General features: G+C 46.4%; 1 protein-coding gene across 24 annotated transcripts in view; it reads left to right on the forward strand.

Annotated features, from left to right (window-relative positions):
• Positions 1-16,764: 16,764 nt before the first annotated feature.
• Positions 16,765-17,637, forward strand: part of Bin1 (bridging integrator 1) — a 56,838-nt gene continuing 55,965 nt past the window's right edge. For 23 of the 24 annotated variants that reach the window (XR_015642110.1, XM_087592024.1, XM_087592027.1 and 20 more), the window contains exon 1: positions 16,798-17,026. Coding sequence is in view for 23 of the 24 variants with exons in the window: in XM_087592024.1 (XP_087448150.1) it covers positions 16,943-17,026 (84 nt within the window). In the remaining variant the exon portion in view is untranslated. 24 annotated transcript variants of the gene reach the window in all.

Genomic DNA, 17,637 nt, shown 5'->3' on the forward strand with positions numbered 1-17,637 from the left:
TTATTGGTTAATTGAGGTTAATTGTGAGTAGCATCATTCTCTGGGCTATCATCCTGGGCTGCATGAAGATGAGAAAGTGAACTGAGCATGTGCGTCCGTCATTCCTTCTGATTGTGTGATGTTAGTTACCAGCTGCTTCTAGCTCTTGAAGTTTGTCACCATGATGGACTGTCCCTTTGAACTGTGAGTCCGAATAAGATATGTCTTCTTACATTGCTTCTGTCAGGATAGTTTATCATAGCAAGAAGAAGAAGAAGGAAGAGGAGGAGGAGGAGGAGGAGAAGGAGGAGGAAGAGGAGGAGGAGGAAGAGGAGGAGGAGGAGGAAGAGGAGGAGGAAGAAGAGGAGGAGGAGGAGGAGGAGGAGGAAGAGGAGGAGGAAGATGAGGAGGAGGAGGAGGAGGAGGAAGAGGAGGAGGAGGAAGAGGAGGAAGAGGAGGAGGAGGAGGAGGAGGAGGAGGAGGAGGAAGAAGAGGAGGAGGAGGAGGAGGAGGAAGAAGAGGAGGAGGAGGAAGAGGAGGAGGAGGAAGAGGAGGAGGAAGAGGAGGAGGAAGAAGAGGAGGAGGAGGAAGAGGAAGAAAAGGAGCAACAACAAAAACAAATCAAGACAGAAGGCAGAACAAAGACAAACAAACAAAATTAAAGCCTTGTGCCTTCCAAGTATGACCTAATTATGTTCAGTAAAACATTCTCATTCAACATGTTAATTTGGGGAGAGAGGCACAAACATTCACTCTGTAGCAATGAGCTTGAAATGTTCGTGGACAAAAAGAAGCATCTGTGTTGGTGGGCTTTACGTATGGGGGGGTTGGACCCAGTGCTTTGTTAAACACAAGTAGAATCGGAGGAGAAAATTGTGTAGGAGAAATTGTATGACTGGCACACATAGTCAGTTGATGCCAATTACAAAGGCAGCCCATTGTAATGTGGGTGAGTCTCAGGTCAAGGCAGGGCTAGGCAAAACTATAGTCTTCTAGAATAGAAAACATTAGCTGGATTGTGACCAGAAATCTCAAAGGAATTCCCAGTCTGCTGGCCTACTCTAGAGATCTCAGACCTGGCCAAATCTAGGATAATTTGAGTATCAAAAGGATAAAGAACTAAATTGATGGAAAATGTCAAAGACAGAAAAAAAAGGAAAGAAAGACAGACAGACAGACAGACAGGAAGAAAGAAAGGAAGGAAGGAAGAAAAAAAGGAAGAAAGAAAGAAAGGAAGAGAGAAAGAAAGAAAGGAAGGAAGGAAGGAAGAAAGAAGGGAAGAAAGAAGGGAAGGAAGAAAGGAAGAAAGAAAGGAAGAAAGAAAGGAAGGAAGGAAGGAAGAAAAAAAGGAAGAAAGAAAGAAAGAAAGGAAGAGAGAAAGAAAGAAAGGAAGGAAGGAAGGAAGAAAGGAAGGAAGAAAGAAAGGAAGGAAGGAAGTTAGGCTAGGTGTGGTGGTGCAGGCCTGTAATCCCAGCACTCCTAAGTCTGTGCCAGGTCAGTCTGGGCTATAACAGGTGCTAAGATAGCCTGGGCTATATCAGGAGAATCTATCTAAAAAGCAAAGCAAAGCAAAGCAAAACAAAACAAAACAAAACAAAACAAAAGAAAAAATCCAAACCAAACAAAAAGCCCAAAGCAAACCCAAGCAGTCAATCAAAGAAAACAAACAAGCAAACAAAAACAAAACAAAATGTCCGCAGGGTAATAAATGGTAGTGGAAACTCTATTAAGGGAGGCAGCCAGGCTGGGAAGATGGGTGCAGCGTGCTCTTTGGTTGCAGGTCCCGACTTCTAAGTCTCCTATGTGTGTGTGCTCGTGAGATGTGAGTGTGTAGAGGCCAGGAAGCTAAAAGGGGTCAAGAGCCAAGAGGCTGGAAGGGAGAAGCTGGGGGGGTGATGATGTAGCATGTGACATGAGAGGGAATGCTGGGCAGAAAGCTTAAACAGGAACGAGGGAGCAGCAAAAAGGGTCAACTGAAACTAAGTGTGAAAACGCCAAAAGGAAACCAGCCACTTCGTAAGATTATTAAAAAAAATTGACCATACGTCAGTGCATTTACCGCCATGTTTGAAAAGAAAGCGAAAGTGGGGACACCCACTTCATCTGTCACCACTGGTGACAGTCCTCCCATTTCCTCATTCTAGGAATGAGGAGGCACAGTGGTGCATTCGATTTTTTGTTTGTTTTGTTTTTAAACAGAAAATGTAGAAAGGTGTTAGAGTTGGGAAATCTCTCCTCGTGGTTCCCAGTGAGAAATCGGGTCACAGAAGGGTCATTCTGGACACCGAGAGCTCCTATCAGAGAGTCACCGGGGGTCAGATTCTGTGCAGTGACAAACGACCTCCCCGCAACTCCACTGTTCACTGTGATGTGAAAACGACCCACCATGATGGAGCCAGGAAGTGTCATCACCTTAGCAACGGGTCCAGCCAGCATCAGACACTTCTCATGATGGCATGGCCAAGTGTGCCTGTTCGACGTGTGTAGCTCTATTTTCTTTTAATTCGGAAGTCGATCACTAGCGTTATTGATTTGTGTGTGTTGTGGAGGCAGGTCTGTGCTGTGTCATGTGTGTGGCAGTCAGAGGACAACTTTCAAGAACCCATTTTCTCCTGCCCCGTTGGTCCTGAGGATTGAACTCAGATTGTCAGACTTGGTGACAAGTGTCTTTACACAGACAGACCTATTTTCTATGGTGTGGTGATGCCAAGTCCAAGGCTACAGAACAAATCAAACCTTTGGGAAAACAGTTGTCTCGTGTTCAGAATATAGGCTACTCTGTAGATAACTAACTCCTTCCTTCCCCCTACCATTCCCTCTGTCTGTCTGTCTGTCTGTCTGTCTGTATGTCTGTCTTTCCATCCCATCCCTCTTTGTGTGTGTTTGTCTGTCTCTGTTGTTACTTCTCTGTGTATGTTAAAACAATAACAAACAAACAAACAAGCAAAAACCCAAAAAACCCAATAACACCAAACAAACAGCCAAGCTCAGAGGTGTGTCAGGTAGGTGGAGTCAGCTATAACCCTGGGGCTTGCAGAATCAGGCAGCCTAGGAAAATTAGGGACTTCCTTGTCTTACAAGCAAGGTATATGGCTCCGAGGAATGACATCTAAAATAGACCTCTGGCCTCCACAAGTACACACACACACACACACACACACACACACACACACACACACACACTTAAAAGAAGGAAAGAAAAGGGAGCCTTAAAAAAGGGCAAGCATTTCTTGGGCAGGGAGGATTGTGGGGCGAGCTACCTCTGACAACATCGCTGTGACCGAGGGCAGAGCCCGTTGAATTGGACATTGTCAGATGTTTACTCGGAGTGAACAAAAACAATGATTATGTTGTGTCCTCTTCTGTAAAATGCAAAATGCAAACCCCATGATTTCATTGCAAGAGTAATGCTGGCCACCTGCTCTTCGGTGAATGTGCGTCTGTCTGTCCCAGTGAGCCAGTCCTCAAGGTCCAGCAGGGCCAGGCCCAGCTGTGTCCCCAGAGCTCGCACCAGCGCCTCGAATTGTGTAGCCAGGCAGGATTAGTAGATGTTGACTTCAGAAGCACGACAGAGCATCAGGAAAAAAAAAAAACAAGTTAAATATGACTTAAAACCCTATGTCCTGTCCAGACCCACTTTAGCCAATGTTCCCAGAGAAGTAGGGAGATGGTTCGGGAGGTAGCTTAGTTGTTTGCAAGCCTGAGAACCTGGATTTACCCTTGAAAGCCCACATTAAAGAAACCCTGGGCCCAGTGGCTCATGCTTGTAACCCCAGCGTGTAGCTGATCCCTGGGGTTTACTGTCCTGCCAACCTAGCTTATTTGACAAGTTTAGGGCAATGTCTCTAAACATCTGACTCTAAAACCAAAAAAAGACAGTACTTGAAGAATGACACTGTAGCTGTCGTCTGACACCCACAGCACCCACACCCATAGGAATACACCCATACCTCCATGCCCACACACATATACATGCTCACACACATAAGCACAGGAGAGGAGGCCAAAAGAGCAGCCACAAATGAGAAGATGACTAGGTAACAAGGTTGGACAAATACACTTGCCATGGATGAGACCCAAGCTCTAGGGAGGCCATGGTTTCCCCATCTTCTGTCTAGTGCTGAGGGCCACATCTGAGCTTGGGCGAATGGTTCCTACAGCCTTTTCACAGCACATTTCCTGACCGCTTGGTCGGTGCCCAGCCCCAAGGATAGTACTGGGTGATACTGTTAACCAGACCCAGTCTCTGTCCCCCAACCTCAGAGTTGAAGGCTGTGGCAATTTAATGGATTCACTTCTCCTCAAGGAAAAACCAGTATTTTGCATAGTCTGTTAGAAGTTTTCAATATGGCACCCGGACAGGAAGTGATTTTCCCCCTAGGTGAGTGTCATTCCCTCTACGACTTTAACCATCACTTGGAGAAGAACCTGAATCCTCATTCAGTGTCAGGTTAAGAACAGGGCTGGAGCTGGGGACATGGATCAGTCACTAAGGTGCTTGCTGCTCAAACACGAGGACCTGCGTTGGGATCCTTGGTTGCTAAGGTGTGCATGTGTCCGCTTGTAGCCTCGGTGGTAGGAGGAGGGGCTGGGGCTGGGTGGAGGCCAGGCGTCCCTGGGGCTGGATTCTCAGAAATCTTAAAAGCCTCGTTCTTGCATCAGGACAGGACACCTTTCTAGTGTGTGGCAGGGGTGCTAGGTGAGCAGAGTACGGCAAAGAGTCACTTGTCCTAAGTTATGCAAGTCAAAGAATGCACTGGGGCATTGAGTTCCGGTTTTGCCTCCCAGTCCCATGATCCCAGAAATAACACTCAGGCTTAAATTATATTTACAAATACCTTGTTCCTATAGCTAGGCTCTACTCTGACTAGAGCATAACTAAATATTTATTTTACCCTACATTTCCCCCTTGGCTGGTTACCTGTGCCCAGGTACCCTGCGTCCATGCATCTGTCTCCTCCCCTCCTTTTTGGCTCCTCCCCTGCCTCCTTCTTTCTCAGATTTTTTTTCTTTGCTCCCAATGTCCCACCTCTATTTTCTGCCTAAGCCACAGACAAAGTGTGAGGTTGGGGAACCATCTCTATCCATCTAGGTGTGTTCCGACACACAGTCACTCTATCACACACACACACACACACGCACGCACACGCACAAACACACACAGACCCAGCTGCCTGGCATGACGTCTTTGGCTTTGGTATCAGCTCCCCCAGGGCAGAGAGATCATTTTGTGTATTGTGTGAATGCCCCACGTATCAATGAAAAAGCCTATAGCCTATGGCTTAGGCAGAAAATACTGACTCGAATGGCTTCATAATTGGATTTTGGATATATATGATGGATAGATGAAGAGACAGGAAAAAATGCTAAGAATGAGGAAAGACCCGTCCTGAAGGAAGCAGGAGGAACATGGGAGAGGGGAGGCTAGCTATGGTGGAATTCAGCTGAGCCAGGTTCTCTCCAACATTTGATGGTTTCAATCGTTTTCATCTAAGCTACTTCTTTCTGTGCATGCACGGTGTTAGCCCTTCTGAGTTTCAGCTTGACTTCCCCGGGAGATGAGGGAAAAGAGCCTCTTATATGTCTTAGCTATAGTTTATTACACCACAAAATATTCGACAAAAGCAACTTAAGGAAGAAAGGAATATTTATATTTTAGCTCATGGTTAAAGAGTACAGCCCATCATGGGGGAAGTGGGAGGAGCTGGTCACATCCAATCCTCAGTCAGGAAGCAGAGAGATGAATGGCGTATTTCCCTCCTTTTCTCCCTTTTTATTCAGTCCAGGCTTCCAGCCCATGGGTTGGTGTGGCACACATGTCAGGTGTGTCTCCCACAATAACAAACACAATCTAGACTCACTCACAGGCATGTCCAGAAATTGGCTTCTTAGCCGGTCCCGGATCCTGCCAAGCTGACGATCGATCAGTATTAACCGGCGTGCTGTGCAGACTGCTGGCTGCGAATCTTCTTTGTGGGAGGAATTATTCTTTGAATAATTTGCCTGCTTGTTTGTAGCAAGCTGTTTCTTCTGATTAGGGAATCGCAGTACATCCTTATGTATTCTATATACAACTCAGATCTACCTACCATAGGCAACTTATCTGTGTGGATTAATTCTTCATTTTCACAACAGTGCCTTGGGGAGGGAAAGCTTTCAGGGTTTTCAAGCTCCACTAAACAATCTCTTGTGACCTTGAACTTCCTTTAAAACCTTGATTCATGATGTGCGTGTGTGAGTACAGATGTGCCATGACTTGTGAAAGTCAGAGGGAAACTTTCTGGAGTCAGTTGTCATCTTTCCCCTTGTTTTGAGGCGGGGTCTCTCTTTTCTGTCACACTGCATGCTCCAGCCCTCAGGTTTCCGACCAGTTCTCCTGTGTCAGCCTGTCATCTGCTGTGGGGGTGGCGAGATCACACAATACCACCACACTGAGGGATTCCAAGGTTCCAGAGATTAAACTGTGTCATGTGTCATGAGGTTTTACCAGGCACATTCAGCTATTTTTAATGGTATTTTTCACCAAACTTAGACATAGCCAACTGCGACTTAGACATTTATATAGGTCTCACTTTTCACCTCAGTACTTACACTGTGCACAGCACAGCAACCCAGGACGCATACATTTGCTATAGACCCTGACGCTGCTGTCCTAAGGCTGCCGTGCCTTGTGCCCTGTAAGTCTGATCCAAGGAAGTGAACAGTCCTCTTAGATTCCCTATAGCTTATTGAGGTGTTTATGGATTAGTGAAATTTTAGCAATGCTTAGAAAGGGCAGGGGTAGTTTTGCCTCTGTGCTTTGTTTAAATAAACCCCGTTTTGGTTGTTTGGTAGCTAATTCAAGGACAATTGTAGTCAACATCCAGGAAGCATCTCCCGGGATGCTTTTTTGCCTCTATAGGATCTCAGCAGTGATTTGCTGCAGGAGTGCTGGGCAAAGGGCTGTTTGCTTTTCTGTACTTCTGTTTACACAATGCTAGAGCTGGCAAAGGTCGGACTCCCGCCTTACCTGTGAGCCAGGCCACACACTACACTGAGTAAAGAGACTAGGCATCGTGGTCATAATCACCATTCATTCATCCCCGAAGTATAGAGCCAGGGATGTTAGGTTAATTCCATCTCCTAACAACAGCCTGGTCAGACCAGTGTGATTGCTCTCTTTGAAAAGAGCAGGTAGTTATCGTCCCGGGGCCACATAACCAATGTGGATAGAAGAGCCATTCACCGTGCCACCAAGCACTGTTGTTGGGTAGTCTTCTTAACCTGCTACCTTTCAGGCTCACCACAGACTGAGAGGCCACAAAGACACAGAGGAGAAACGAGGAGACTGTCATCTTGAAAACTTTTCTTCTTCCGATTGTGTGCCTGAGGTTGATCTCATCAATCTCCTTACATCTTATTCTTTGGGGCAGGCTCTCTCAATCAAACCCAGAGCTCACGGATCAGGCTTCTCTAACTAATCAGCTTGCTCTGGGGTTTCCCGCTCTCTGCCTTCCAAGGCTAGAGTTACAGGTGGATGGTTTACATGGATTCTGGGGATCTGAATTCCTTGGGCTTGCATAGCTTTAACCATTGAGCAACATACTGAGCCCAGGCACCACCTGATTCGCCGCTCCCGTTCTCCTCCCACCCTCGCGCCCTTTAGAGGACTTCTTTTTGGTGGCAAAAGGACAGAACGGGTTTATATACTGTCAGAAGCTCTGTTGCTATCCTGGTGACCAAGTAACTGACGCACTGCTGAGACCCCTCAAAACATCTGTGCCAATGTCAGTAGGTTTGGAAGCTGGTGTGCAAGGAGAGAGGCTCTTCTGGAAAGCTCTTAGGATATTCATCTTCCCTCATCTATACGGATGGACACAAGGAAACTGGATAGACCCAGGGAACGATGTGTGGACAGCAGTGCTCAGCACCGACTATGAAGAGCTTGTCCTGAGCCCCTTTCCCCGCTCTGAGCGTCTGTCCCTCACCTGGGTGTGCGGGCACGCACATGACCCAATGTCTTCTTTACTTTTCTCTTTTATGTAACAAAATACTTCACAAAAGTGACCTAAGGGGGAAAGGATTAGTTTGCTCTCAGTTTGAAGGTATAGTCCATTATGGTGGGGGGAAGGCATGAAGGCAGGAGCTTGAGGTCAGCCTACAGTCAGAAAGCAGAGAGCAAGGGAGGGGTGTTTTCTCTGTTTTGCTCAGTTCAGGACCCAGCCTGATGAAATGGTGCCACTCACATTTAGGGTGTGTCTTCTCAGATCAATTAACACAATCTTTCTCATAGACATGTCCAGAGAGCTGCCTTCTAGGTGACCCCAGATCCTGTCAAGTTCATAATCAACACATCCTGTTTGCTTAGGATAATCAGAGTTGATGCGTACTTCTCAGGTATAGTCAATTTTCTTCTTATCACTAAAACCTGTCCCATGTTTGACATTACAAACAAAGAGCTGATGTAGAGGCACGAGAGAGAGAGAGAGAGAGAGAGAGAGAGAGAGAGAGAGAGAGAGAGAGAGAGAGAGAGAGAGAGAGAGAAGCTGTAGGACTAGGCAGGTGCTAGAGTTGCCTCTCAGAAGGACAGACCATATATTAATGGCATACGATGTCTCTTTTCATTACAAGTGACCTCTGATTGGATTTACCTATCTATCCATTTATTTTATTGGGACTGGGTCTCATGCATCCCAGGCTGGCCTAGAATTCAAAATGTGGTTAAGGATAACCTTGAACTTCTTATCTTTCTGACTTGACCTCCAGGATGTGTTCTCTCTCTCTCTCTCTCTCTCTCTCTCTCTCTCTCTCTCTCTCTCTCTCTCTCTCTGTGTGTGTGTGTGTGTGTGTGTAGGCCAGAGGTCAATGTTAGATCTTTGGATGTCTTCTTTAATCATGCTCCATCTACTCTTTTGAGCTAGTGTCTCTCACTGAACCTGGAACTCATGTACTTGAGCTATGCTGGCTGGCCAACAAGCCCCAGAGATTATTCTGTTTCTACTCAACCACACGACACTAGAGTTATGGGTGCGCACACATTTTTATGTGGATATTGGGGATCTAAGTCAGGTCCTCTTTCATGTGGCAAGCACTTTATTGACTGAGCCATCTCCTCAGCCCCTGCCCCCCAGAAAAGATCCTTAAACTCTCTGGATCACACACAGGTCCCTTGAAGCAAGGTATATATATATATATATATATATATATATATATATATATATACACACATATATATATATATATATATCAGGTGCAAGATATATATTTCCCCTAAGTCATACAATCTTAGTTGTTGTACAGCAACATACAGCAACATGTTACAGTGCTGTAATAGAATGTCCAATGCTGGGAAACACACACACACACACACACACACACACACACACACACACACACACACACACGGAGAAGCTTATGCAGTTCACAGTTTTAGATGGTGACTATGTAAGATTGGGCAGACCTGCCTGAATTGTAAGGCCATGGATTTGAGAGAGAACAAGGGCAGGGGGAGTACAAGGAAGGGTTGCTGGGGGGGTGGGGGAGGGAAGGAGGAAATGATGTCGTTATATTTTAATTTTGGAAAAAGAAGGCTTTTTGTCTTCCATGGCTTTCTTACTGTCCTTGTAAAGATGGGAACTCAGAAGTGAGTTTAACAAGGACACTTGGCTGGAAGATCCTGTGTGAGGATCTTTGTGGCTGTGTGGCTAGAAGCCACATAGGCACGTGACAGAGTCTCTTTATATCAACCTGCTCCCATGAGAAGTGACTAAACTGTGAGAGCACTACACTAATGCTTTCTAAGGACAGTGCTCTGTGAGTTAGTCACCTTGCCCTCGGCCCCGTCCCCTTAACCAGCACATGTCTTTCTTACCAGTGTTGCATTAAGCATGCTTCCAGGCCAAAGGTGTTAAGCAGAGGCAGGAGGATTGAAAGGCAAGATGGACTGGATAATATCTGGCATCTGCTATGTCTAGTCACCGTTTATCCTGTTTCCCACACTAAATTGAAAAGGACATTATATATAAAAAGTCCTATCTTACAGACAGGGTTGGAACAGATTGAGTGAGATTCTTATAAGTGGAATGGTAGTGCACAGAGAGTTCATTTCTCAACTCTTGTCCATCTGTCTATTCCTTCCACAAAACCTTTAGACTGATATTCGTGAAATTTCACAAACAAGGGAATGAGAGTCGTTTGAGCTCATGAATTCTTGAGCACCTTATCGAACTTTGATTCTCCGAAACAATTGACTCTGCCTGTAGATTAGCCTTGATCCTGGGAAAGATAACTCTTTCCCTATATTAAGAGGTTAATTCTACCATTCTAGTGTGAATGAATGAAGCTGGTCTATACCAGAGATGGCAGGGTACTGACTAAATTCACACAGGTTCTTCTAGCCAAGTGTCCTTGTTAAACTCACTTCTGAGTTCCCATCTTTAAAAGGACAGTGATAAAGCCACGAAAAGACACAAAGACTTCCTTTTCCAAAATTAAGATATAATGACATCATTTCCTCCCATCCCTTTCCCCCTCCAGCCTTTCCCTGGTACTCCACCACCCTTGTTCTTTCTCAAATTCATGGCCTCCATTTTTTGATTTGACCCTATGTTATACACTATAGAAATAAAACCTTCTCAGTCCATACAATGTTACTTGAATGTACATGAGTTTAGGGCTGACCACTTGTTATTGGATAGGCAGTCGAGGGTGGGGCTCTTATCTAAAGAAGGCATTTCTATAGCTCTCAGCATCCCATAGCTGCCTGAGGTTCTTTGCCTATAGACCTCCCCTGTCCATGGAAGGTAGCCTCTCCATTGGTGTAGTCCTTGTCCAGTCCTGCTTACGCAGCCATGTTGATGAGGCTTCATAAGGCCCATTCTCTGATATTCTAGGGGATGGACACTCACAGTAAACTTCCTGTTTCTCTGACTCTTTCTCTTCCCTACGGCCCTTGACCTTTGATGCAGAGGTTGTGTTACAGATGGTAACTTGTTCTTTGTATTTTAATCCATTCTGGTTTTCTGTAATTGTCTCTGTCTGCTGCAAAGAGACGTTTCTTAGATCGGGGTGGGATCTATATTTACATGTGGGTATAGATATTTAGAATGTAAGTAGGAATTATTCTGGTTTCGGCAAGTGACAGTTGTAGACTCTCTCTCAAGATCCATTTTCACCAGCGTCTGGGAGCTGGCTACTTGGTTCCCAGTACCAGGCATGATCTCCCTCTTGTCGACTGGATTTTAAGGTCAATTAGAGAGATGCTGGGTTCTGCAAAGGTGTGTGAGCCTCTATTGTACCCTTAGGGATTTCCTGCCATGGTGGTCACATTGTTTTAGTTTATAGGCATCAAAGCTGGCCTGAACACTTTCACGGCAGGTCCTGATACCACAACAACCTATTTTTAAATGCTCATTACTAAGTGAAAAAGGCTGAAAAGGTCATATGCTGATTATGGTTACATTGTGATAATCAGAGGGGTATAGATGTTGGTGATGCAGCAGTTAAGAGCACTGGGTGCAATTTCAGATGACCCAGGTCTGATCCCACTCACCCACATGGTGGCTCATGACCACCTATAACTCCAGTTTCAGGGAATCTGATGTACTCTTCTGGCCTCCTTAGGTTTCACACATGCATGTACTGTACAAAGTACACACTGGCAAAACACTTGTACACATAAACTAGAACAATATATTTTTAATAAAAATAGTATAAGTGGTAACAAAAGATGCTCAAATAATCTTCTTCAGCTCTTGAATTATAAAAGAAACAGAAGGAACACTGGAAAGACTACTCAGCCTTTAAAGGCTAGATTCACAACCTAAAGTATTAAAGAATCATAAGGAAACCCTGTTTGTCTGCAAGAAAAAATTACCGTCTTTAGTATGTCTACACAACAGACATCACCACATGTATCAGAACAACCAAACCCAGAGTACTAACAGCACCCACATGCTAGTGGAGGCGTGGATAGAGTGGTAGGATCCGGCCTTTGCTGGTAGGAATGCAAAGTGATTCAGCTACTTTAGAAGATAGCATGGGGAATTCTTTTAAAACTGAATTTATTCTTGCCACTTAGTCCAGCAATTGCATGTCTTAATACTTCTCCAAAGGAGTCCATAACTTATCTGTATGAATAGCCGAATACCAGGTACTTTCGGCTTCCTTATTTACAATTATCCAAAATTAGAAGCAAAAAAAAAAAAAAAAAAAGATGTCCCTCAGTAGGTGAGAGGAAGAGCTGTGGTGTCTCAGACATGGAGTGTTCGGGTGATGAAGGGCATGAGCTTCTAAACCATGGAGAGAAACAGGAACCTCACCCCTCATCTCCCATGCCCTGTGTGTACTATATCTGGGTATACGCGTGTCAGTGCATGTGGAGGGCTAAAGTTGATGTCAGGAATCATTCCTGGTTTCTTTTGCACCTTAGTCACTGAGGCAGGGTCTCTCCGTCAAATCCAGATCTTGCTGATATGGCTCACTGGCCAACCAACTCTGGGGACACTGTCTCTACTTTTTAAGGCTGGAATCATAGGCAGACTGCCCACCTGCCCAACATTTATGTGGCTTCTGCGATCCAAACTTTTCCCCTCAGTCTGTTGTGACAAACGCTTTAACCATTGAGCCATCTCTCTACCTATGTGACAGAAGAGAAGGAGGAATCTCAAATATATATTACTATACACATATATACATATATTATATACATATATATTACACACACATGTACACACACACACACACACACACACACACACACATATATGAAAGATGCCTAACTGTAAGAGTAACATACGTGCAGTTCCAACTCTGTAACATTCCGGAAGAGGCACACCAGTGCAGAGTGTGAACAGATCGTGTGTTGAGGGGAGGTGGGGATGAGAGGGGTGAATAGCTGGAACACAGGACACAGTGAACTGCACGAGGCTGTGATGGTAAAATGTTACTATACCCTTGTCTAAACCCATAAAGTGCACATCACCAAGAGTGAACCTAGTAGAGAAGTGAGGTTTTCAGGTTAATCAATGGTAATGAAGGGCCACTCTGATGCAGAGGTTGACAGAGAAGGCTATGTGTCATGGTTGGTGTTGTCAACCCGATACAACCTAGAATCATCTGTGAAGAGAGTCTTGGCGAGAGAGGGTCTAGATCAAGTGGGTTTGTGCGCATGCCTGTGGGACTGTCTTGTTTGCCTTAATTGATGGGACAAGACTCAATTCGAACATGGGTGGCACCATTCCCCTGTTGAGCCCTGGACTGTAAGAGTGTACAGAGCTAGCCGAGCACCAAGGAGACATCACTTTCTCTGCTTCTGATGTACTGGTTCCCTTAAGCATTTGCCACTGTTTCCATTGTATCCATATGTTTCCATTACGATAGACTGAAACTTGGGATTGCCAGATAAAATAAGTCCCTTCTCCCCACACTGGTTTTTGTCAGGGTAATTTATCACAACAGCAGAAACAAAACCAGGACTCTATGTCTGAGAGTGAGTGGCAGGAATATGGAGAACGACTGTGTCTTCGGCTCAGTTTTGTTGTAAATCTAAATCGTTGTAAAAGGAGCTGGAAAGATAGCTCAAGAATTAAGCATATTCTGCTCTGGCAGAGGACCTGTGTTTGGTTCCTAGTTCTTAGGTTGGGTGGATCAAAACTGCCTGAAATTCTAGCTCCATGGGATCTGAAACCCTCTTCTGACCTCTGTAGGCACCTGCAATCACATGCATATAGCCAGTGCCTGCACACACACAATTTAAAACAAATTAATCTTTAAGAAGCTGTTCTGAAAGTCTATTAGTAACATACAATGTTTCTCCGCCTCCTCTAAATTCAGGTCTACAGTGTATCTGTTCTCTCTCTCTTACCATATTTGTTACTCCCAAATAGGGTCCTAAAAATAGTTTCCTTGTAATTTTTTTGTGTTCAAAATTTTTGTATGTGTGTGTTCATATGTATGGGTGCACATGGAGACTGGACAACAACCTTGGATGCCACTCCTCAAGATACTGTCTACCTCCTGTTTTTGAGACAGGATTGCTCACTTTTACCTGGAATTTGCTAATTTGCTTAGGATGGCTGCCCTAACCTGCACAGTGCATATACTCTATCTCCTCTGCTGTGTGTGGGAGTGTGTGGTGTGCGTGTGTGTGTGTGTGTGTGTGTGTGTGTGTGTGTGTGTGTGTGTGTGTATGTGTGTAAGGGTGGTGAGAGGCTAACTGGGTATGATTCCTCAGGAGCTGTCCAGCTTGTTTTTGGGGTTGGGGGACAAGGTCTCTCACTGGCCAGCACTCCACTGTCAATTAGACTGGCTGGCCAGTGAGCCTGCTTCTTCATTTTCACTCTGAAGATGGAATTAGAGCCTTGGCATTCTTTCCTGATGTATGGTTGCTCTGAGTCTTTGATCCTGGGCACTTAATTCCTACATAGATTTGATGATAACACATGTGTATACTTGGCTGTCTTTTCATTTATAATTATGCCAAGGGCATCACTTTCCTCTTGTTTCCCAACTGTGAAAGATTCTTCAAAGGCCTCTCTCACTGCTGTGCTAGCATGGCCGGCCCTTTCCCAGTGAGGAACATTTCTGTTGCTTTGTATTTTTCTGTCATATTTTGAAATACCAAGAGTCCAATGAAGCAGAATCTTCTATTCCCAGGGGCTGACTGTAATAGAATTTGACTTCTGCTCATTCCTTTCCTCAAGGAGTGTTGGAAGAAATTGCTTTGACAGGCCTGGGGATGTGGATCAGTTGGTAGGGTACTTGTGTAGTATGCATGAAGCTCTGGGTTCTGTATATAGAACTTCATAAACTGGGTGCCATGGCACATACTTGTAGCCCCGGCATTTAGGAGACAGAGGCAGGAGGATCAGAAGTTCAAGGTCATCCCCAGCTACATAACAAGTTTCAGGTCAAGGGATATATAGAATTTGGGGGAAGGGGGAGGGGGGAGACGGAGGGAGGAGAGGGGAATGATTACTGAGGGAGGATGGTAGACAATTATAAAATTAGGAAAGAGACCATGAAGTAAAATATATACTTAGGAGAATGCTGTTTTAGAAACCCAGGCTGTTTAGATTTTGTTTGCTGGGCTCATAAATGGGGCATAGGTTCATAATGATAATTTGCATATCCACGTGTGTCTATGTGTGTGCATTTAAGTGTGTGGTGTGCACACATGTGTTTGCCCATGGAGGTCAAGGGTCAACCTTGGATATCTACCTCAGTTGCTCTCCATCATACTTTTACTGGTCTGGAGGTCAGTGACTTCAGTCAGTCTGGCTGACCAGCAGACTCCAGGGATCCTCCCGTCTCGAACACTGGCATGAGTCCTCCGTGTGCCAAGCTTGATATGCACTCTACTGTGAGTGTTCCATTGGTCTCACACCCTGGTTCCTGTACGTATGTTGGACACATCTAAGCTCCCAGGAGCACTCATTTCTCTTCAGCTCTACCTATATACGGTTGGCTCTCCCAGTTTGCAGTTCTGCATTGTAGGACTGACAATGTTCAGGGAAAATTTTTATCTGCACCGAATATCTGTATTGAATTCCATTTTTCTTTGTCCTTAGTCTCTAAATAATACTATAAACAGCTATCTACACAATATTTGCATGTATTAGACATCATGAAATCATAAGAAATGATTTAAAGTATGTGGAAGAAAAGGTGTTGGTTACATGCAAATACTGTCATGTGTGTATGTGTGCATAATCGTGTGTGTGTGTGTGTGTGTGTGTGTGTGTGCTGTGTCCACTCAAGGACAGAGTACAACCTGAGCTGTCATTTTGACACAGGGTCTCTGATTGGCCTGTAACTTCCCCAGTACAGTAGTCTGGCTAGATAACAAGCCTCAAATAACTGCCTGTTTTTGCTTCCCCGGGGGGTCTTTTGCATAAATACTCAAGTATTCTGAATTTTGTTGTTCACAGAGGTCATAGCAAGTCCCTCCCCCTCTAGTGATTACATCGTATGTGTCATAGGATAACCTTATCTTCAGGAATACTGAATGACTCTTAATCATTTTCCTACTACAGGATTAGGCAATCCTCCCCTCCCCCACCCACCGGTGGAAAGGCATGGATGCATTGGCTTCTTGGTGGTTTCATTTGTAAAATGAAAATGAATTGGAGCCTCTCCCTCATTGGACTGCTGGAGACTGTTAGAAATAATGCTTACCAAATCACTCAACTTAGCGCCGGGCACACATTAAGTATGTAGTTAAGGTTAGGTGATCTTTAGGATGATAGTTAAAGGCCAAACTGGAAAAACCGAGTGCTTAGATGTCATGGGGCTAGGCAAAGAGAAAGGGACAGAGAGACGTGCCCTAGGGTGCAGGAGGAGGCGGACGCTGGACTGCCAGCGGAGGGGAATCCCTGGAAGGGCATTTTCCCAGCCCGCGGGGACTCTGGGATTTCAGGGCCACGCACGCATCTATTCCCGCACAGAAAGCACCCAAACTCCGTCACCTGGTTACCTTTCTAGAGTTTCAGGAGGTATCTGCTTGGGAGGAGGGCGTACGCCTCAGGGTCGCGGTGGCGCTGAATTGAGGACACCTTAGGTAGTTCCCAACCCCAGGCGAAGTCGCAAGCTCGTCTGGGGAGTCCCTGACCCGCAGCCCCCAGTGCCCGCCCTCCAGGATCCCTCCTCCAGGGCGGTGAGATCCAGATCCCAGAATGGCCCTTTAAAAGGCAGTGTCGTGTCCGGAGGGGGCGGGCTGGGGGCGCTGACCCGCCCGCGGCTGGTCCCCTCTCCCCGCCCCCTCCCTCCTCCTTTGGCTCCCTCCCTCCCTGGATCCCCGCGTTGCTCACTCGCTCTCCCCGCGCACGCTCCGTCTCCGTCAGTCCCCTGAGCTGTTCTAGTGCGCGGCGTGGAGCCAGGCAGGGCTCAGGCTGGTGGAGCGACCGGGGCTGGAGGCTGGGAGTGAGGCGCTCACGGCCTCCCCGCGCCATTATCCGCGCTCGCTACGGGCGAGGCCGGCGCCAGGATGGCAGAGATGGGGAGCAAGGGGGTGACAGCGGGGAAGATCGCAAGCAATGTTCAGAAGAAGCTGACTCGAGCTCAGGAGAAGGTGAGTGAACGGTAAACCTGCCACACCTCTCACCCCTACCCCTGGGACCTAGCTGGTTACTTCCGGATGATCACCGCCAAGGAGTCCCCGGGTTTGGTCTCCTTGCAGTTAAGGTGCCCCCCTTCTCCCTACCTGGGCGCCGGCAGGGGAGAGCGCAGCTGTCCACCTTGTGTCCCCCTTCCCCCATCGTTTTGCACCTTCGGGCTCCTCTGCAGAAGTGGAGGCCCACGCTCCGGTTTGATCCTCGGACGCGGGGTCCATTCTTACCCTACCGTGGGGTCCAAGGGTCAGGAGGCCGGGAGGTGACCCCCAGCCTTCCAGACCCAGGCGGGCAATCCAGGCGGGGCTTGTATGGGGGTGGGGAGAGCCTGTCTCCTCGCCCCTGGGGCCGTTCGCGTCCCAGACTTCTAAGGCTATACTTTCTTTCCCAGCTGGCTAGTGCGTAGTACGCCCACTGCCCTCTTTTTCCTACCGCCTTTCTACCTTAGTCCCAGAAGGAGGGATCGCTTTCCTTTTTCCAAGAGGTGCCTGAGGCCTAGAAGGTCCCGCCCAGACCCGCCGGGTAGCAGATTCTGCACCCCTCTCCCCAACAGGGCTTTGGCGGTTCCTGC

Source organism: Rattus norvegicus, chromosome 18, assembly GCF_021556685.1.
Source record: "Rattus norvegicus strain SHRSP/BbbUtx chromosome 18, alternate assembly SHRSP_T2T, whole genome shotgun sequence".
Classification (NCBI taxonomy): Eukaryota; Metazoa; Chordata; class Mammalia; order Rodentia; family Muridae; genus Rattus; species Rattus norvegicus.